The sequence below is a fragment of the Pungitius pungitius genome, chromosome 2 (assembly GCF_949316345.1).
Source record: "Pungitius pungitius chromosome 2, fPunPun2.1, whole genome shotgun sequence".
In the NCBI taxonomy this organism is placed as follows: Eukaryota; Metazoa; Chordata; class Actinopteri; order Perciformes; family Gasterosteidae; genus Pungitius; species Pungitius pungitius.
In genome coordinates, this window is record NC_084901.1 from 8,016,731 (window position 1) to 8,038,621 (window position 21,891).

Sequence of the window (21,891 nt, forward strand, 5' to 3'; positions counted from 1 at the left end):
CCCTTTCAGTTTAAACTCTAGTTTTGTTTCTCTGGTTTTCTGGACCACTTTCCAACATCAACATACTAGTTGATAACTTGAATAAACATGAATTGATGTTTATTATAACACACGCCACAGTATCCAGGAGCTAGATATAATAAGATACTGCAAGTCATGTGCGGTTACTTTGGAAAGTGCCATTGTCCCGTTGTTATTCTGAACCACACCTGTATATATAAATTAATTTCCCTTTCATTATTAATTCCACGTGTAAATGAATTTTGAGGGCTACGGGGGGGAAGGTTTCCCGCAACTTTACAGCATCGTGAGATTGGCCAAGAGAGAGAAAGAGAGATGGAGAAAGGGAGACAGACGGGTGGATGGGGGGTAGGAGGTGGGCTACGGGGTGGAGACGCATCCAGGAGAGGCCACTGTCCCACACTCTTCCAAAGTCACAATAGTCTCACTTTTTAGAGACTTCCGGAACCCCCCCCCCACCCCCACGCTTTATCTTCCTTTCCCTCTCTCTCTCTCCAACCCAGTCCTCTATCGGTCCAGGTGGCAGAGCGCACTTCGGCCGTGGGATGCAGCCCCTCATCTCCAGCACATGGACAGCGGAGCGTGGAGCTGCCGCAGCGCGCCACTGCTCCACGCGGTGAAGACAGCACGTCTCCAACAGCGAAAAGAAGAGGCGACGCACGCGCGTTTCACTTTTGGACTGAGAATTGAAACGGACATACTTCTACCCAGCACCCTTTCTCTCATTTCCACACCGCAAGAGAGCAGAGCCAGCTGGGTTCAATGCGCCACCATGCTCATCATCTCGTCCCGCAGTGCGCTGCTGTCCGTCTACTACCCGCAGATCTTCCTCATCCTCACCAGCGGTAGCTACCTGTAGGTTTCTTATCCACGCACTTTGTCGACCTTAAACACACGTTGGTTTGCCGGCGGGTAGTAGTGCCTTACGCGCAAATTTAACACTTACGCACGGGGGGGGGGGGGGGGGGGGGGGGGGGTGTTATCGCACCAGGAGGTTGTTGCAGGTGTTTAATTAAAATGTATTTGTGAAGCGGCTACATGTTGTTCTGCTATTGCACATTTAAAAAAAAACATTGGTAGGAAAGGAATTGACTCGTTTAATTTTTTTCCGTTAATTCCGTCATGGAGTCCCACGCTACCACATCCCCCTATAGAACAGTTACGTCATTTTACTTCAGATATTTTCTCACAAAAAAAAACTCTTTATTAAGAGTCAACGAAGTATTAGCTGCACGAAGCCAATGTTTAATCCACCTGATTCTTTGGTGTAAGCTGATGAGATAACCTGCTCTTGTGGATTCCCACATTGCACCAGGGCAACTCTGTCGTTGAAGCACCTCGTCAGACAAGAGAGCGTAATTGGAAAGCAGCATGTGGGAAAGAGACGTATTGCTCTGCCTGTAGGCGCCGGCGATGGAAGGAGATCTTTGTGAAGGCATTAAAATACGCAGGCCCTCACAGAGAGAATGATCGCTGCACCATACATTCAGAACAAGGGCAGGCCTAGAAACTTCAAATAGCTGTGGTGGCTCATGTTTTCTGTTACCCAGAGAGAACGAGAGGCAGACAGAAATGAACTGGATCCGGACTCCAAATTAACTCTAGTTCTCTTTCATGTCTCTATGAAGGTCCATTAGGTCGTGCATGATGCAGTTCTGCTCTCATCTTCTGATTTGGTCTTCATGATTTGTAGACAGGCAGCTGTAATGAAAACTTTAGCTCGTTGGAAACAAATCCCGGGTCCTTTTCAACGAGGGGCCTAGAACTCAAACGATATGCCGCATATGTGTTCACGTACGTTTTCTGCTATCGACTCTCCGTTTGCTTTCTCACTAATCCCCGGCTTCTCTCCGGCCCAGCACGCTGTCCTCCGTGGTAGCTCTAGGTGCCAACATCATCTGCAATAAGATACCGGGACTGGCCCCGCGCCAGAGGGCCCTCTGTCAGAGCCGCCCCGACGCCATCATCATCATCGGCGAAGGGGCTCAGCTGGGCATCGACGAGTGTCAGTACCAGTTCCGCTACGGCCGGTGGAACTGCTCGGCCCTGGGGCAGAGGACCGTCTTCGGACAAGAGCTGAGAGTAGGTCAGTCTATTTGAAAGTCTTATATATGTATTATAATATATGGCTCCAAAGGCATTTCTGGGACAAAAGTGTACGCTTTAGGCCCTTCTGAGTCGTTATTGGAGCTTTGGATGGATTAACAACAAGAAATGGAGGAAGAGGGATTGAAAACAAATGTCCTCGGCTGGAAAAACTCCAGAGAGAGCCAAAAGGTTCAAGGTCGGCGCCGGGGACGAAAGCGTTTGTAGACGTGAACGTCGAAGGGTGTGGATTAGCCAAACCAAGCGGCCTCTTTTGTTTCCCTTCACTGGACAGAAACGCCCGTGCTACGTGTGCGGATCAGCGAGGCTCATCAACGCGTCTTCCCCCCCCCCTCGTATTGCCCTTGAACCTCCTGTACACGTTGTCCGTAGCGCGAGAGCTTTCTACGGCGTCGCTCAACTAATTAAACTAGACCTCGACCAAAAGCATTTCTCTTTGGAATACCGCACGCAGCGAAACCACAACAGATTCTCTACCTCTTCCAAACAGAAAAAAAAAAATCCCTAGAAAATCTGTAGCTTGGGTTTGGGACACATATTGCCACAGCGGGGTCAATTCGTGAATGGAATGTGAAGACCTTCTGTGCCATCTCCTGAACGCATTCACACGTCAAACCTACCCAATCCACAACCACACAAGTCCACACGCCGTACTGCTCCGAGTCCACATTCTTCCCAGTTTTGTTTCTCACAGAAGCCTGTTTGCTCCTAATGTGAACCTCTTATATAAATTGTATTTCAGTCAGAGATGTTTTGTTGCGGTCGCGCTGTGGGTTTGGATCCATGTTTAATCTAGCAGCCCTGGGAGCAATCACTTTCTTCTACACGGGACAAAGGCAGACGGACGTCTGGATCCCTCTATTTCTTTGTCAGAGGAAACGTCTCTTTTCACTTGTGGTGCGTAGACGAGCTCAAAGAGACGTTTGGACCCGGCTTGGGCCCTCGTGTGCTCTCCTCGCAAACACTTGAACCGGACCAGTGATTTCTTTGACGACTAAATCCTGCTACATCTGTTAACCCCCCCCCCCCCCCACAGAAAACAGTCAGATGTCCTTTCATCTTTGTGGATTCTCAGCAGGATTATTTCTCTCTTTGCCATCTCCGTGTCCCATTCTAGCTATTTCCATAAAACAGAAGATGCATGCCAGAGCTGTACCAGCCCCCCCCCCCCCCCCCCCCCCACCGACCGTTGTGTCACTGACATACCATCCCCCATTTGATTGACCTGGCGGGCCTGTGGACTCATTAAGCATTGAGAAAGCGCAGAGAGATTCATGCTAACCACTAATTGAAGTCAGCTCCAGCAGCTGGATGGCAACAATGGAGCCCGGCATGCACTGCCGTACAATCAAAACAAATCACAGCGCAAGGAGATGGCTGTTTGGCCATCGCATGCGCCGGATACCTTGAGAAATGCTCGCCATACAATACATCTGAACGGGTTGCGGATTAAGCCTGATGAGAGACGACTTGAGGGTTTGTTGTGAGTTATGGACCGGGGGGGACCACAGGCCCAAATGGTTCTGTCAGGTTGGAGGGGAGCCATTGGAATCGCCCCTACCAGAGACGCCATGCATTAATGCTCTGGGCTGTTGGGAAGAACGGAGGGCCAGCATTACCCTGATTGGAGAGGGAGGATATCCTGTAACAGACCGTTGTGCCAGAAAATTAATTTTTCCCTTCCATGCAATACACATGAATGTGTTTATAGTTCAAATGGTGACACGCAAAAGTTGGGAAATAGCTGGGCACATCTTATTGAAGCCCGACCACAGATTATTTCAACATGCAACACGGCGGTATCATTTGTCATAATAGTGCCGACCGCCTAAGACAGAAACATAGAACAACACTTAAGCCGTGTGGGAACCATTATTGATGAATAACAATAAGACACAGCAAGGCTGCGAGTGGCGATCCGGAGAAAAAGCTCCTCTAGTCAGCCAGTAGATGTCACTTGTGTTGTCTCCACTGTGCGGATTAGTGTTCTGATACAGTGAAATCAGCCCTCCGTTGAATGACAAATAAGTTCATCGCACAAGTGTAAAGAGCTTTAAAAAAACCCCATTAAAGACCATTTGAAAATAAAGCCGGAATGTCCCTTTATGGAGAGGTTTAGAGGGTAGAGGGGGGGGGGGGATCTTTAGTGTGACAATACGTGCGACAATGTTGCTCAAGAAAGGATCGGAATGGCCTCCATGAAATCGAGACCCAAATACCTTTGTTTTGTTTTGAAACTGCACAATCGGCATCTCTCTATACCTCCCACTGGCTTTGTTGCAGGGTGATTGAGTGAAGGATTTAGGATTTAAGCCTTCAGCAACTTTGTTCAAGTGACCCCGATGACCTCATCAGCGGTGTTCTTTTAATTTAACACATTCTTTGTAATGAGTCAAGGTCAAAAAAAGCCTAAATCTTCCTGCCGGTGCCACAGCAGCGTGATGGGCTGGAAATTATCGTCCGTTCAAAACCACAAAGAAGTACACAAAAAGCCCACTCTAAGTACTTGAAGAGAGTATGATATCACTCCTTTCCATATTCACTCAGATTTTGCACGTTTCTCTTTAGGCAGCAGGGAGGCGGCGTTCACCTACGCCATCACCGCCGCCGGAGTGGCCCACGCGGTGACCACAGCTTGCAGCCAAGGCAACCTCAGCCAGTGCGGCTGCGACCGCGAGAAGCAGGGCTACCACGACCAGGAGGAGGGCTGGAAGTGGGGCGGCTGCTCGGCCGACGTCAAGTACGGCGTGGAGTTCTCGCGCCGCTTCGTGGACGCCCGCGAGATGAAGAAAAACTCCCGGCGGCTGATGAACCTGCACAACAACCAGGCGGGGCGAAAGGTAGCGCCATTTGCCCAGTTAAATCTTTGTGATATGCCAAACACCTTATACCTATACGCTTAAAGGATTGTGTATTTATGCAAACTACAATACTTACCATAATGGAGTTGAGTCACCGCCTTGCTGTCCATATAGGATATTATCTTATGTCTCTCTCTCTCTCTCTCTCTCTCGCTTCCGCACGCTAAAGCGGCCAAGGTCAGAGGACAAATGTTCCCACAATGTGACCAGCGCTCTGGACAAACATTTACTAATGGCCCAATAATCACACGTCCTATCATGAAAATGTGATGGTTATCGTTTTCCCAATAAGATCGAGCTCGGTCACAGGGGCAAACAGTCATCTGTCAATTTTGTCAGCTAAAATATTTGCATGGTTATTATAATGTTAATCTGGCTCAAACCACAATGTAATTCTATACCTGTATGGTCACACAGCAGCTCGGGTCACTTTCCTCGTGCTGTCACGCCATCATGTGGTCTGAAGAAAGGTAGAGTTAAAAATAGAGACTGCAGTCTTGGTTCATTCTTTTCGACACAAAGTTGGCATACTGGTCGGAGTGCTGAAAGCCGATGGCTGTTTTCAAAGCCGAGGTCCGGACGTGTGTAAAATGACCATTCATGTACTAACCGCACAGAACATACTTTCCGCTCACAACCATCTCCTTAAATTCACATGGACCTAATTCTCCAGATCCTGGAGGAGGGGATGAAGCTGGAGTGCAAGTGTCACGGCGTGTCCGGATCCTGCACCACCAAGACCTGCTGGGTCACCCTGCCCAAGTTCAGAGAGATCGGCCACCTGCTGATGGAACGCTACAGCGGAGCCGTCCAGGTGGAGCCCGTGCGCGCCTCGCGCCTCCGCCAGCCCTCCTTCCTACGAGTCAAGGAGGCCCGGGGCTACCAGAAGCCCGCGGACCGGGACCTGGTGTACCTGGAGCGCTCGCCCAACTACTGCGAGGAGGACGCGGCCACGGGGAGCACGGGGACGCGGGGCAGGCGGTGCAACGGCACCTCCACCCACACGGACGGGTGCAGCCTGATGTGCTGTGGGCGCGGCCACGACACGCACCACTACACGCGCGTCTGGCAGTGCCACTGCAAGTTCCACTGGTGCTGTTTCGTCAAGTGCAGCACCTGCAGCGAGAGGTCAGAGGTCCTCACCTGCAAGTAGGGGATGGGGGGGGGAGGCTGGTGAAAATGGACAACGGTTGAAGATAAGAGGGTTCGGGGTATTTATTCAACAATTTGCACATTTTTACATCCCTTTTTTTTGGATTTCTTTTAAAAAAAAAAAAAAAAAAAAAAAAAAAAGACAGACTTGACGATGAGAGAGTATCAACAAAAACCAAAACTGTGAGATGATGCAAACAGGTTGCGTTGAGAGGATTTTCTCTTTTTGCATCCAAGCAAAAATCTCTGGAAGACAACGTCTCACAAAGATGAGGGAGAAAAAAAAACAAAGACTATTAATGGATCTTGAGAAGACGTTTTACCCCAATTGGAAAAGGCCGGTACAGCAAAGCGCGGCAGGCGGCCGCCACGAGGGCCGAGAAGTTGAAAGCGGGCAGAGGAATACTTTTAATTGTACGCTCACACTGTATTCTGTTGGAACACTGAAAATAAAAAGACATTATTTATGCAAACCGTAGCCTTAAAGGATGGATCAACATACTCCATTGCTTTCTAACATTCCACATCTTTCATGATCTTAAATAGCCACTGACACATTTCAAGCTGGGAGTCGCCGAATTTGCTCCGATGTGGATTTGTGCGTTTTACAGCCACTACGCACCCGAAATCGCTGCCATTTCCTTTCTGTTCATCGACCAGTTGTCTGCGCCGGATCTTGCTTTTGATTATTATTATTTTTTCTTTTGCACTCACACACTTCTTTTTTCCTGGATCATCGGTTAGTTGAGCGCTTTGCCGACACCCCTCTCATGGACAATCGCCCTCTCTCAGCAAACAGACCCTTCGTTACCACCAGAGCCGCAGAGGCAGACGGTCCGTCTTAAGCATTTAACTTTGAGCGGTTTGAACGGCACTTTCCATCCTGACCCTGCGCATTGTTGTGTTTTTCGGAGGCCTCTAGACTCCAGACGGGGAAAAGCACGCAAGCCTTGATGGAACTCGGCAGAGGGGCAATCAGGGCCCAGATACATCCGACATTCCCATCAGCGACAGAGACGTGGCATTCCTCTGCTCACACAAGGCCTTCCAGCGCGGTTTAGGTCGGCCTGGTGGATCTCATGTGACACAACCACACGGAAGGATCAAAGGCCTCAAAGCTATTTTTGGACGTCTCGCTTAACGTATGCAGAAATGTTTATTTAGGCTTTATGTAACTTACTAAACAATTTGAAGAGTTTATTTTTATATGAGGAACGTGGCACTTTAATTCATTTATAGATGGAGCGGAAAGTCACTATTTACAATTGTTTTCAAATGTCATGATTGTATTCAGATTTAAGGGGTGTAACTTATTTGGGTTTTACATTTTTGCTAAACTGTAAATATGTGTTTAACCACGATTAATCTTGACAATCCTTCACAATTCAGTGTAGGTCCCAGAAGCTTCATCAAGTGTTGGAAGGTCAAGGACAGTCTGTGGAAACCACTGCTCACTATTTGAGTAGATGCATAGAACTGTGATTAGATAATACATGGGAAGCATTACTAGTTATGCATCTTTAGAGCTAATCGTTACGACTAGTCTGTATCGCTTACAAACATTTGTATTTTCTCTTTTTTACCAATAAAATTGAAGCATCCTGTAATCGGCTCTTAAGTTTCACGTCTGGCCTTTGTTGGCCTTCTTTAAATTATTACGAAAAAAAATCTGTTTGTCAAACACACACAATATTTTATTAAGCATTATACAATCATTGTTTGACCAAAGCATCGATAATACTTAACACCCCGACAAAGCGTTTTTTGTTTTGTCAAAGCACATATCCAACCAGAAGGCACCATTACAATACAGTAGAGGCCTGCGGTATAAAACGCTGATATGGGAAACAAGAACTTCTGGCCTCGACTGACGTGAGCTCATGTGTTGGGAGGCGAGCGGGCGGCCCTGCCACCTCATTCAGGCCGGCTGACTCGCACAGCCTCCTTCCTGTGGGGCTGAAAGGCATTGCAGCCGGCCAGTCGAGCGCAAGTAACCGCTGTTTTGTTAGCCGTCTGAAATCCCGGGGACCGGAATCGCATAAGCTCTCCTTACTATGCCGGCGGATTGAGGGGGGGACAGTCCAGCCGATTGTTTCAATACATTTTGTCATAAAAAAAAAAAATCAGAGGCAGAGCAAACAGGGTGGAGCAGGGCGTGAGCGGGCCAGCAAAGCGCGCCATTGTTGAGGTGTCAGGACCGTTCAGCTTATCCAGCAACGGGAGGCGCAGCGAGCGATGTCATTCACTGACCCCCTCAATGATCTCGCTTGTTGTCCACTGAGCCCCGGACCGCTCCATCACGTCAAAAGAAGAAGAACGCAAACAAACGCGGCTACAGGGAGTACAGTAATCACTAAGTCTTTGCCAAAGTCGAATACAGCTTGCTCAGGGTGAGAGGATGAGCCCTTATCTCTGGTTCAACTAGTATATTTCAATAGCATGGAAATAAGAGATTATGAATAAAACAAGTAATAAGATGAAATTAACTGGACTATCAGTATGAAAACCATTCGTTCTATAGCTTCAATACAAGGCGAGAAAGTGACATGCTGTATACTGATTGCTTTTAAATGCAAAACATGCATAGCATCAGTTATTAGTTTATGTATTGCATTTTTCACTCAAGACATTAGACTATAATATGAATGTCACGCCTGTTCAAATAAATAGTTGTAAACCTTTGGAAGTCACTGTGGCAACGAAACCACTATTTAAGTAGCTAAGGCAGTGAGGGGGTTGATTACATCATGTTTTGGTCATCTTCGGTTCTTGGGGTCCCTGCAGAAGTCACTCTGGGCCTGGGATTAAACCCCTACCCCTGCTGGTAACATCAGTGTCTGGGACAAGTGAAAAGTCTGGACACTGTGAGGCTCTTTGTCTTTGGATTAAACCACAAAGCATGAGCCCGGCCAAAAGGAGCCAGCGTGTGCTCGCCTCTCCCAATCTCTTCATTTCCCAGACTCGGCTCAAGACAAAACCACAGCTCCTGAGGTCTTGACCTCTGCTTTCACACCAGGGGGACCCCAGGGGTCTTTTTCTGTATTAAGAATACCTCACACCCCATCTTGCAAAAGAGTGGAAGCGTTACTAAAAAAAATGTAGGGTAAGTAATTTATGCATACTTCTCTGATGAGAAGAGTTGTTCTTAATCTGCCCGCAGGGTTACTGTCAGTTATTCTGGACAGGAATGTTGTTCCTGAGAGGTAAACCACTCGCAGAGGTTCAAGTATTAGGTAATATTAGGCTAGTAGCAAAACAAGAGTACAGTACTGTATTCTTTCATAAACAAATACTACACATGAAAACCTGCTCGTGGGTGGAGAGCCTTCTCTCGCCTGGCCGCTCCTCGGAGGCCTTCAAGAGTCTTTTCTGACAGTTTTGAGCAGCAGGCTTCCATCTCGCTCCTCCACTAGGAAACCCAACTCCCTGAGTGCGGAGTAGTCGGCGGTGCCCCGCCTTTCCAGCCTGGCGATCTGCTCCTGGTTCTGCGTGTTGTGTTCCAGGAGGTTCCTGATGGCAAAGATGGCCCACTGGCTGATGACTAAGAGGACCAGTGGTTAAGGAAGCCAACGTCTCACAGGATCAATAGTTTGTTCCGGCACTTTCTTCAGCACAAGCTTTCTGTTCATTTAGAAACGCGCTAACATAGCGGAGGTTCACAACACATGAACTTGTTGCTATGTCTCAATTTAGGTAATTGAATATGAGAAAAAAAATTGGACCTGACCTTTTTAATATACAAAATAAAATAGTTAATAATAGACAAGCGCATGTGGAAACAAACGTTTTTAATGTCTAACTCTTTGACTCTTGAGTGCCTGGTATTTGCTTCAGATTGCCAAGTACGCAGACAGCCCAACAAATTAAAGAGTTAAGCAGACAAGTTAAGTTTTGTGATACAAAACATTCTCAGCTCACCCCTCTCAAGTTTCCTGCATAAATCTATAAACATTGTTTTTCTTGAGTCTTTCAATGAACAGAAAGAAACGCAGACCTCTACATATAAAAAGCTGCACAATGTGCGTGTATATGTGGAAAAAGGGGCACAGGGACAAAAAGATGAGCTCAAATTATTGCCCTGATTAAATGACAATCCGACCCGAAGCCTCAGCTTTACCAACTAGTAGCAGGATGTCCAGCAAGAGCTGGAGATGACGACTCAGTAAAACAGAGTTTGCTTTGTTCTTAAGGAGTGTTGTGAAAAAGGGCAATTAAAGCACATATACACACACACACTGCCTCCCTTTTAGCGTGGACCTTCAACTTGCAGTACAAGTGAATCAGAGTCCATGTTAGTGATGCAGTTGTATTGTTGAAACTCACCTCCCTGGTCAATGCAAACGGGGACAAGCTAAACTTTGAAAACACATCAAAATGCAATCTAATTCAAAAGCCAAAATGAGGTCTTAATAGTAACCATAGAACCACCGACTTAACTTCCTGATCAGTGACACTTGTATAGTTGCACCTCTAAACAAATGGTTGCTTTCATAAGCAGCCCAACAGCGCGCGCACACACGCACACACGCACACACCTTGTTTGGTTGAAACTCATCCGCCTGCAAGCATGCACATTCTTGAAGTGCCAGAAAAAGCCAGATTAGGGAGAAAAAAAAACAACCTTCTAGACATACATATAAACAGTGTTTGAAATATACTGCACGAACACAAACACAGATGGCTCACTATTTGCAGAGCATCAACTCTTTAACACAAAGGATACATGGGTTGTTGCTGTCTATGTTGCAGTTGTCCAGGATGAGGGGAATGCCTTCCAGTTCTCGGACCTGAAGAAAAAATATTTAATTTAAAATGTTTAAATGAATGTGCTTATGATTTGCTGACCCTGTGGGCAAACTATAAAAACCTGTAATTCAATCTATGAAAAACAAAATGTGGGATTTCACAGTTCACCATGGCACTGCCAAATGAATCAGTAATCTAAATAATATTTATGGCACCAGTAGGTGTCATCCTCCATACTTACTGGATGGAGCTCCACAACAACATAAAGTGCTGCGTTTCAGAAATGCAATTTTCACAGTCGCTTACCAATTGCCAGCACGCAGGTTGGATTTTCCCACTTTGCAGATTTATGGTCTGATGCCGCTTACGTGACGTCCAAACCCATACAGAGATGAATAACAAGCGACTGGGCCCTGACTTTTGTCCGGTACACTCCGTAAAACGCTTTGCATGCATCTTAAATTACAACCTCTCCCAAAGGTGAACAGAATGACATTTGGTTTACTGGAAAAGATCTTACTGAAAACAGATATGGGGTGATTTCAGACCACTGACAGACCACAGATCAGCATCCATAAATAATTTGGAGAGGCCAACTGGGGGTGGCCATCCCACAAGCATTCCTCTAATCTGTTTCTATTAAGTAGAACCTAGTTTGTAATGTGCCACAGATCGAGGCCAACTCCTCCCCACCCGCTTTATTATTTGTCCGTGCTTTATTTTAATAGTGAGATGATGACAGATGGCGATGGAGGGACACTGATAACATCACCAAAGCGAGGAAGGAAATGTTTCTTATTTCAGTTCAAAAATCAAGTAGTTGTGTTGAAGGAACTCGTAAGCCTGCAGCCATCAGCCTGCAGTAAGACTACGGGGGGAGGAGGGGGATGCATACACCTCACTCATTCTGACCTATGATCCCATTGGGTTAGGACTTTAGAAAAAGATTTTAGAAAAATAGAATCCTAGGAATCTCATTTCAGGCACTCAATATGTCATTTTCAGAAGGAAGATATCCTTACTGGATATGACATTCATTTCAGTATGGTATATTGTACATCAAGAAACTGGGCTTTCCAACACCAGCCGCTTTGCAACAAGTGAAAGGTCTGTGAGATGCATGTTTGTATACCAAAGAACAACTGAAAACCTTGTAAAAACTTCAGTGCATTTTTTATACAGGCCGTTTAACATTAAGTACAATGCCCAAATATCCATATGTCCCCATATCCAAACACACTCAACCAACTATTTACAGCCATCTACCGATATCAAACCTTGTTCTGGTTGTCGGTGTTGCTGTAACAGAGGTTTCCTATCAGCCTGATGAGATGGGCCTTGAAGCTGATGACAGGAGATTGGGCGGTAGGGTTGTCATCGCCACTTAAGGAGGAGAAGTTCTGGGCAGCACTAAAAATGTTCTTACTGGCCCTCCCTATAACATGTACTTGCCGCAGGAGCTCTGCAGAGAAAATATAAAAAGTCAAAGGCGAGCGATGACAAAATTGTTGCAAATCACGATTCAATGAAATTTATAAATTTGAAAGACAGGATGTTGAAGTAATAAATAACGTTTTTATTTGCTGTTTTTTTAGTGCTCGGCAGCATTTGGCTAGGTTGTGCGTTGTGTGGTTTAAGTGGAGGATTTGATGAGGGATCTGGATCTTTCACTAGTGTAAGGAGTGTCTACGTTGTACAGACATATTTACTCAATGTTTACAAAAATGGATTCACGGTTCAGCTCAGGTTGTGTGAATATAGGTTTTCATTTACCAACAATAGTCACTAGAAGGTCAGGATGGTCTTGGAGAAACATGAACTGCCTGTGATCCGAGGTCATCTCACACAGCACGTCCAGCAGACTAATCACGGTCAGGGCTTCATGCAGGACCTGCAGGGGATTGCAAACAAGCTGTTGGTCACATGGGGAAAGGAAATTGGATGGCAGATTTAGTTAGGGTGGGGACTTTTCTGTTTAAAATCTAAAACTAAATAAAGCTCTCTGAACACTACACATGTTTCACGCACTTGGTGAGGCATTTCTTTTCGTTTGGATGCCTCGGTCAGGTTCATTATCCGTACCTCATCACTGGACGCAGAACCAGTGGCGAGTGTCAGCACAGCCCCACAACCTTTCTGGAAGGAGGTGGCCAGGAAGCGAGCCACATTGGGAGGTATGCCACACTCCTCTGAGGCCTCCTCTTGGAGCTGGGCAGAGAGCAGCTCCAACAGAGTAACTCTGAAACACAGATGTATCAATCTATATGAAGCACCGATTTAACTTTCGGTATTAGATATTAGCATTTTAAATGAGTAGTAAGTAGTATTAGTTTTCATCAACTTAGTAGTATCAAAATTGTATTATATTAAAGGTTTCATGAGGCTGTGTTTATTATTAGATTAGTTTCTGTGTGATAAGGGAGGTTTATAGGGAAATGTATTGCCAGTCACAATGTCAAGCAAAGTATACCTTTCATGGTGTGACATGCCAGAGTACATGCTCTCCACCAGGGTTGAAGATTTGAGGAAATGCTGGGTCGCAATGAGAACCCTGTAAATGAATTAATCAATAAAATCTTTACCAACAAGCAGCAAAGTAAATAGTTGGTAATTTTTGACATAACACAAACACTTTGGCCACAAAACTAACAATTGCACTACCAACACCAACAGACACTCACGTCCAGTCCAGATCAGGTTGGGTCCTACAGAGCTCCATCACCCTGAGTGCCAGCTGGATGTTCTGAGGCTCAGAAAGTTCTTCCACCTTGGCTTCATCCAGACACGTGTGGAGTACCATAGAGGCGTAGTGTACTGCCTTGTCATCATCAACACTGAGCAGCTGCCTATTCGAATTGACTCAATGTGAGAACAACAAAAAAATTCCCGCTATTTCCTATTTATGTAATGATATTAAGAATGAGACAGATATGTGGATATGTATCAAGTCAAGGCCAGATATGAACCATATAGATATGAAATTCTATGTGACGGTGTGGTTTAGTGTGGTTAAAACTACTGGGGCGAACATAACATACAGGAGAAGATTCGGAAAGCTCCGCTGCCAAATGTCATCTTTACATGTTTGGTTTCCAACCGACATGTTACCGAGGAACTGGATTCCAATACGAAGAGCTGGGCCATGGAAACAAATTGTGTTTTGGTTAAGTACAGTATTAAAAAGGATTGCCGAATAAATATTTGTTTATATTAAAATAACTGTTCTTTAGACTCACATTCAAATATGCCATCTCTGCTCTCCACACGTGTGGTCTGAAGGAAGCTCAGGAGTTTAATGGTTACGTTGATGAAACCAAGCTCCCTGGAGGAAAAGGACTATTATAATCAGTATGTGCTTGCTGTATATTTAGGTTTGTACCTACAGGTTTATTTAATTGTGAAAGATACAGATGAACACATATAGTATGATGCAATCTGATAACTTAGAACACGTACAAATCTGCATTATACAAAGTATAATTATGGTTGAGACTGAAGAGGTGTTGATTCATCAATGCAGTTTGTGATGTCCCTTTATTTGACCCATACTTTGCAAGGTACTAATCCCTCTACCTGAGCAGACTCTGGTTGCGAGTACTCTGTACACAGGCGTTCCTCTGAGCCCTGAAGCACTCAGCGGTCAACTGCAGCTGCAGGCCGACAGACTGCAGATCCACATCCTCACAGCTGACAGCCAGAAGGTCATCACACAGTCGGGACAAGACCTTCAGCAGGCTGGAGAACGTCTCCTCGCCCACAGCATCTCTGGGTGCAGAAGGTTGACCAACAAAGAGGGAGCGACAGTTGCTTTATTGTAGTGGTACCTGGTCTGCAGACGTCGTCACAGGCCTGTGTTACAATAACATTAGCTGTCGCTGGTTGCAATGTGTAAATGTCAAGCCGGCATAAGTAATTAGTTACACATGTGCTTTATCGTAGAAAAAAATCGGAATAAAAATCTGTTTTTGCGATGTAAAGTGCTTCCAAGTACCCTTTAAACGAATCGATTGTATATTATTAATGAACCGCCGCCTGAGGACAGGCCTGAGTAATTGTAGCACTACTACTTTATTAACATCACGTCAGGCTAGCTTAGCCGGTAAGCTAAACCCCTGCACCTTCTGTCAAAAAGGCAGAAAATAACTTTGTCCAAACCTGTATTCTTTGTCACGTAGCACAGCCGTGAATTTTTTTAAAACTTGCAAGTGGTCTGTGCAGTGTTCTTCCGTCAAAAGACCAGCGATAGAGGCTGAGATGTCCAAGTTGCTGTCGGCGGAGGCTGCCATGTTTCCCCGTCTGCCTTACGTTAATTCATTTGGGCGACACTTCCGGGATAGATTTCTACCCGCTATTGGTTGAATACCGAGAAAGGGGCGGAGTCAGAGCATGTGCTGCTGTTTTCACACACAAGCAGCCTGGAGCCATGCATTTCATTTGTCTGCGTCAAAACAAATAATAAATACATTAAAATCTCTCTCAGTATTGGAGTTATAGTAATGTATTTAAAATAAAAGACGTGACGGTCGCTTTTGCTTCCTCCATAGATCTATAACTTCTAATTCATGATAATACCAGAAGAATAAGGTATCCTCTGACTTCTTTTGTAGGCTTTCATTGACCTTGTCAACTTTAATTTTCTTGACAGGAAATTATTTGTGTGGATATAAAAACAGTACACATTCATGTAAAGGCATCCTGCAAAGGTTTATGAATACTAACTAATAGCCTTGTTATAAGTTGAAGACTGTCAGATAGATGATAACAATCGATTTGGCTGGTGACATTTATCCTCAACCATCACAGAAGCTTTTTAGGTCTCTCTGGAAAAAAAGGAATTTATATTATGGTCTATTCCATGTATGTATCCCCCATAATTCTTTACAGGCTCTCAGCTGCTCCTGCTGCACCCACATATGAAATCCATTCAAATAGAGCAAATATTGATGGTCAGAGGATCAATTCATTGAGCCAGACACGTTTTGAGACAATGCAGCAAAACAACTGTACAAGCCTTTGGGGAATTCCATGTAAAGCAGCAATTTATTTTTAATAGTAAGTATTCCAAGATGCAAACATTCCCAGTATTACCTGGTTGAGGCAAAGTCTTTGGGATTTTATGGTTGATGGGACACAATCAATCCTCAATCAATGTAGATAACATGTCCATAGATGAAGCCTTTTATTATCAACTGAAGCATCTCAAATCTGGTCTCTCATTGAAGATGATATTGATCAAAAATGGTTACACAGGCCAGCCAGTGGTCATAATTAAAAAAGTCTGAATTCAAGTCAAACTGGTACAGTAAATTCATGTTAGTTGGCATCAAATGGAGTGAAAGAAATGTTGTGTATAACTAATGTAGTATCTCTCAATTGCTTACTTCAAAAGCAGAACTCAGAGATGAAGAAATGGATGATGACAATGTTGCGATAAGAAACAACCCCTGACTTGACATAGGTCAAAGACACCTGGAACACAACGTTTTTGGGACCACGGAGAGGTTTCACCTGACGAACCACACCTGAGGAATAAAAATGACAGGGGAAATACATTTGAGGAGACTTAGGAGCAAATGCAATATTTCTATATATAACTTGATAAGGCTTTCAAAAAAGATTGACTGCCTAGTCTTTAAACTTACCAACAAACATGCCCTCGTAGGAACGCTTTATCACATCAAAAGAGGATTGGTCGTCTGAAACCAGGATGTTAAAAAAAACATCTGTGCCACCAGGTAGATGAGCATAGTTAGCCACTGCAGTAGTCTGCAAGAAAGTTATTTCTGTTGGAAGAATTGGTTTAAAGTTTGTATTAGTCTGGTTGTAGTGAACCACAGAGTGCATTTGGTCCTGTAAATACAACTACACTGAAATAATCAAAAAATTGTTCTCTGGGTTGAAACAACTCATTTTGTGTGGTGGCAGGTTATGGAAAAAATATGTCTAGGCCCAAAAATGTGATCCAAATAAACAAATATTTTATGTAAAAAACTATTTGGGATCATGGTGGACTTTAAAAGAACTGGGAAGGTCTCAATGTGGTAGCTCATTCCAGAAACAGCTAACTAACTAATAATGTTAAATCTGCCAGATGCTCACATTTATGCTCAAGGTACCTTTTACTCAATTACTGTAACTAATTAAAAGTTCTTCTACAATAAGGACTTTGGGAATCCACCAAATCATTTGATACAGGGTGGTACGACATTTTTATGCACCACAGCCCATCATGTGCAGTTTAAACCAATCAAGATTGCACACATACCAAGACTATGCTGCACGTCCACCTTGTCTTACCTTTTGGTTCACTCATTACTCGGACAGTTGGCAAGGAGACGGAGATGTAGCTGATAAAGTTGATGGAATAGTAATAGCAGCCAACATCCTGAGGGTGGGAGACCTTAAAACAATTCCAACTGGCCGAAGAAAATTTTCTGGATATGAAAAGGATAAACAGGAGTTATTATAAGTTGGTTGGATGGAAATATTGCAAAAATGGGGTGGAAATAGAGATTTATTACATAGTGGCAAGGTTAGATAAAAACAAAAGGAAAAAGTGTGTGTTTGTCACTATTGTAACCTTCACAGGAGCGATACAGTATTTATATCAAAACGTCCACCACAGATCCACAGTTGAGTTGAGCAAGAAGAACCTGGCCACACCTGAATAGCTACCATTGACCTCAATGGGTAAACAACAAAAGGGTGCATTTGCAATAGGCCAAACGCTGATTCCTCAACCTATTACCAAATTTTTGGTTCTCCTCAATCCGTCCAATACGAACTCAAACATGGAGAAGGGAGCAAAGCCGTGTAATTAGCAGCAAGCAGATGTAGTCAAAGTGGTTCGCCCAAAGCCACAGAGATGATTGTGTGGGATTCTTTTCATATAAAAATTCATGGGAGGGTATGTAAGACCGAGTGTCATTTGATGTGATCGATGACCTTTCACTCAAGAGCATGGTGGATAAAAATCACAGAATCAGCAGCAGAAAAAGAATGATTGCATATCCAACGACTTACGACTGCATAAAATAGATACACATACTTTTATTATTACCTACAGCATTGACCTAATCCTATACATTACATTGTCAACTTACCACTTAGAAAGTGTGTTGTATATTATTCAAAGATTTGAGAAATCTACTTCATATATCCGTTTTCAATCAGCGCAAAGCCTTAAGCCCCCCGAACCACCAGGAGGACATTTGAATAGTGAAAATACCGTCTGGCTGTATTTATCCATCTGACCAACACAACTACTGGCCCTTTGGTATCGTTTACAGCAAATCAACTAACCACCCAATAGCAACACTAAAATCACTATCCATTATGTGAGCTGTAATGCTGCTCCACCACTAATTGAGCCCCCATGCTGGCTAAGCCCCAGGTGACCATGAATAAATGCCACGCTTATTTTTCCTTCTATTCGCTGAGGAGAGGCCTGTTTGATCCTATGGTGAGGCCGCTTGGAATAGATGATAGAAAAACATTAGAAATTACCGCAGCGGAGGAAGAGCCGGGTGGTAGTGGCAGAAGCTATTGCCAGTGTGAGTTTGCACATTAATATTTTAATTCCAAACACATGAAGGGAAGCTGCGGCACAGAAGCAAGGTAGAGGAGACTCCATGATGCACACGAACCTTCCTTTCAGTAGAGAGATCCTCAAAAGCTAATGAGCCCCATCTAGTGGTCCAATGTCCTAACATTCTACTGTTACATCAAATGCTAGAATAATTAAAGATATTGAGTGTTTTGAAGAAATTCATCCCAAAAGTTTTTGGTTGAGCCCCCTTATGATGATATAGAAACATTGAAGGGTCTCTGCACCCCCACCCCAAATGGGTGGTACCTTCTTTATTTTGAATAATTGCACTACTATATGTAAACTCTGTAAAATAGTTTCTCTTTCTAAAAATAAGTACATTTTTCCTCACTTTTCCACTTTCCACTGAAAATAGAATAGCAATCAGTCTAATATTGTTCCTAAAGAAGCTGCGCCCACATATAGTTCTAATGCTCCCCACTGAACCACCACTTTAAAGAAATTATTTTAGGCCTCTTGAGGAAAATTCATCAAAACCTACAGTACACTCTCAGATAGTTGATGAGTGAGTTTTCAAATATTTTAAATGTTCTTGAGGGCTGGATGGGCTGATGGTGTGTGACAAATACAGCAACCGTGGCCAGATACAGATGTGCTGTCCTGTAGCAAAAAAGCCTCATCTCCAAACTCAGAAAGAAGTCTTGCGACTGAGATTATAACAATAAGAAGGTCCCATCCAGAAAACCTCAGCGGGAGGGAGCGAGCTAATGTCGTAGAAGGTGAGAGTCAGTGGGAGCAAGAGACATGGCGAAGAGTCGCGAGATACTCTTTAACAAAGGCTGAGAGGGAAAAATCATCAGATAGAGGGCACAGACAACTGCAAAGATGGGTATGAAACGAGGGAATAAGTGGCAGTAAGCGACGGAAGCAAAACTGCTGCAAATGTCAATGTTGCCCAAATTTGCATGAAAGGACATGTGTGCAAAATAAGGACGGAATCTTAATACTAAACTATAGAGGAATAAGAGGCATCAAGCTCATCTGGGTACAATCAGCTGTTTAATTCTAACAGCTTGTCATTAACAATCAGCCATCAGCACTCACCCCTGCCCTGCTAGCTGGAAGTATTGAGGACATGCCAAGGACAGACATCGAAACCCTCCCAGGATGTTGAAGCAGCTTCCAGGGAGAGAACAGGTATGTGTCCCTGCTGCACATTCATCAATGTCTAAAAACACAGGGGAGATGTCAGTCATTTACTATTCAGTTCATTTCATGTCAATGGTACTCAAGGTTCCTCTCCTGACCTTGGCATGTGCGTCCATTCTGTGCCAGCATGTAGCCTGTGGATGGGCAGGTACAACGGAAACTTCCTGGGACGTTGGAGCAACTGTAGGAACACTGATGACCTCCAGCAGGCCAAGCACACTCATCAATATCTGAGAGCAACAGACAGTAAAAGATAAGTGGATTGTCTAAAAGTAAGAACTGACTTCCACTTTCTTTGTCAGTTCTTTCTCTTCTACTCACATTCATTAACCTAAATTAAAAAAGCCAAAAGAATATTGGCAAATCATTGTGATGAGTTTGTACTGCACCTTCGCACTGTCTGGTTAAACTGTTAAACATGAAGCCAATTCTGCATTCACAGCGGTACGTGCCCACCAGGTTGACACAGCCATGGTTGCCGCATACATTCCCTGTACGACACTCATCCACATCTGTAAACACAAAGGGTGTAAGATTTCTAAAAAAATGTAAGTTAGAGTGAATTATATTGATGCAGCAAATACAGTACAATACTTTAAACACAGGAAATGATTGATTGTGACAGTATGTACCTTCGCCTTGTCCACAGGATAATGTTTTCATCAGACAAATGTAGGAACCCACCATGTTGACACAAGTCTGTTCAGGCAGACATACATACTGGTATCGGCCACACACTCACACTACGCTAACCAATACACATGCCAAGGCTATTTTACTTAGACACAGATGTGGTGTGTAGGCTCGGCCTCCTAGTGACACCGCAATATGCCCTAGCATTGACCTTAATAGTATTTTCGGCGGTTATATTTGAATGAGAAGTTTTCTGTGATTACTTTGTGCATGTGAAGTGGGATAACAGCTCTTGTACATGGTCTATTCTCAAAATGTAACATTCTAATGTGTGATTGTACTTTGACTATGGATATATTGATTGAACATCAATTATGAAACTCAACAATGCTCAGGGTGTCCATTTAGTGGCATTTGGCCAGTGGTGCTGCACAGCTGCTGAAGTTCCCATGCTAACATAATCACAATGATATTGCCAACATGCTCCCTTCAAGAAAGTATGATGTACACCATGTCCACCATGTGAGTTTAGCATGTTAGCTAACATTTACAGTTGGTTAAGGGATTAGTTTTCCAGGTATTTTGTACTAAACTTAATTCTCAACCTAAAGCACCAAAAGAAAAAATGAAGGCTCCATATTCCATTCTGAAACGGGAATATGATTGAAGAATTTCACAATAATCCACCCAACAGTTTTCTAGATATTTGAGTCCGGGCCGACCAACAGTCTGGTACACCGACATTGCCGCCCATTACTCACCTTGACAATTCACTCCATCGCTTTGCAGTTCATAACCAGCAAGACACGCACAGGCACCGTTCCCTTTACACAACTGGGAGCAGTTTAAGTCTAAAAGCAGCAGAGACACACGGGAAGGAGACATTAATGTATACAGTGTGAATCAGAGGAATCATTTCACTGGGTAAGGTAACACCAACAAGAGGCTGGTGTCTAAACCTATTAAAGCATTTCTTAAAACCATAGAGATCACATAATGAAACAAAGGTGACAAACCTTTACAGGAGTCCACTTTATCACGAGACAAGGTGAAATTAAGGCTTCCTGTCACTGGTGCTGTGGAAAAAATGCCTCAATAAAATGAAATTCCCTGAATAGCAAGCATAGGGTGAATCACATACAGCACCTCATCACATTGGAACTCCAAAAAGCTACTTTGGTTAGGGTTATTTGAAAATGGCAGGGAATGCTGATTGTTTTGAGTTTCACAGACAGACAGACGTTATTCTGCCTAAATAAGACATAGTGGAGCCAATCAAGACACAACAGATTGAAAGTACAACATTGTTTACCATTTGTAGTCGGTTTGATTACTGCTGTGTATTTCTCACAGCAGGCTTTAGCTGTGTCCAAACACTGTCTCCCAGGTAACAAACCCTGGAAATCACAGTTGGAATTCTGGCTTGCTGTCATCAGGCCGAGCAAACAGCAGTCACAGCACATCTGAACAGGAGACAGGGAGGGTGAGACAGCAGAAGAGATGCAGCTGAAAGTGAAGGAATCATATCTCTAATGTTATAATGTCAGAAACACAATAGCTGTTGATTTATTTGTTGTCTTGCTTTCTTGTGTAATAAATAAGTGAGGTGTGAAG

At 44.1% G+C, this 21,891-nt stretch overlaps 3 protein-coding genes across 5 annotated transcripts in view; 1 reads left to right on the plus strand and 2 right to left on the minus strand.

The window, feature by feature from the left end:
- The first annotated feature begins 550 nt into the window (after positions 1-550).
- wnt7ba (wingless-type MMTV integration site family, member 7Ba) lies at positions 551-6,477 on the plus strand. Of its 2 annotated transcripts, none has more exons than XM_037461945.2 (4): positions 551-876; positions 1,881-2,107; positions 4,696-4,967; positions 5,662-6,477. In XM_037461945.2, the coding sequence occupies exons 1-4, from the start codon at positions 590-592 to the stop codon at positions 6,139-6,141; spliced, it is 1,266 nt and encodes a 421-aa protein (XP_037317842.2). In that variant the 5' UTR covers positions 551-589; the 3' UTR covers positions 6,142-6,477. The 2 variants fall into 2 exon arrangements, with proteins under 2 accessions (XP_037317842.2, XP_037317843.2); XM_037461946.2 differs by having other exon boundaries at positions 551-866.
- A 1,376-nt stretch (positions 6,478-7,853) lies between these two features.
- On the minus strand, positions 7,854-15,206 carry atxn10 (ataxin 10). Of its 2 annotated transcripts, none has more exons than XM_037461942.2 (11): positions 15,042-15,206; positions 14,460-14,651; positions 14,123-14,208; positions 13,925-14,021; positions 13,568-13,732; positions 13,357-13,437; positions 12,969-13,125; positions 12,660-12,798; positions 12,164-12,348; positions 10,864-10,927; positions 7,854-9,681 (listed from the first exon to the last, which is right to left on the minus strand). In XM_037461942.2, exons 1-11 carry the CDS (start codon positions 15,170-15,172, stop codon positions 9,497-9,499), a joined length of 1,482 nt encoding a protein of 493 aa, XP_037317839.2. In that variant the 5' UTR covers positions 15,173-15,206; the 3' UTR covers positions 7,854-9,496. The 2 variants fall into 2 exon arrangements, with proteins under 2 accessions (XP_037317839.2, XP_037317840.2); XM_037461943.2 differs by having other exon boundaries at positions 7,857-9,681; positions 12,660-12,777.
- A 342-nt stretch (positions 15,207-15,548) lies between these two features.
- Positions 15,549-21,891, minus strand: part of LOC119210233 (fibrillin-2-like) — a 41,340-nt gene continuing 34,997 nt past the window's right edge. The window contains exons 34-42 of the mRNA XM_062558477.1: positions 21,590-21,740; positions 21,294-21,353; positions 21,039-21,128; positions 20,034-20,156; positions 19,743-19,874; positions 19,540-19,663; positions 17,184-17,320; positions 16,529-16,669; positions 15,549-16,408 (exon numbers count right to left, since the gene is read on the minus strand). Of these exons, the coding sequence (XP_062414461.1) occupies positions 16,269-16,408; positions 16,529-16,669; positions 17,184-17,320; positions 19,540-19,663; positions 19,743-19,874; positions 20,034-20,156; positions 21,039-21,128; positions 21,294-21,353; positions 21,590-21,740 (1,098 nt within the window). The 3' untranslated portion in view covers positions 15,549-16,268. The remainder of the gene's footprint in view (positions 16,409-16,528; positions 16,670-17,183; positions 17,321-19,539; positions 19,664-19,742; positions 19,875-20,033; positions 20,157-21,038; positions 21,129-21,293; positions 21,354-21,589; positions 21,741-21,891) is intronic.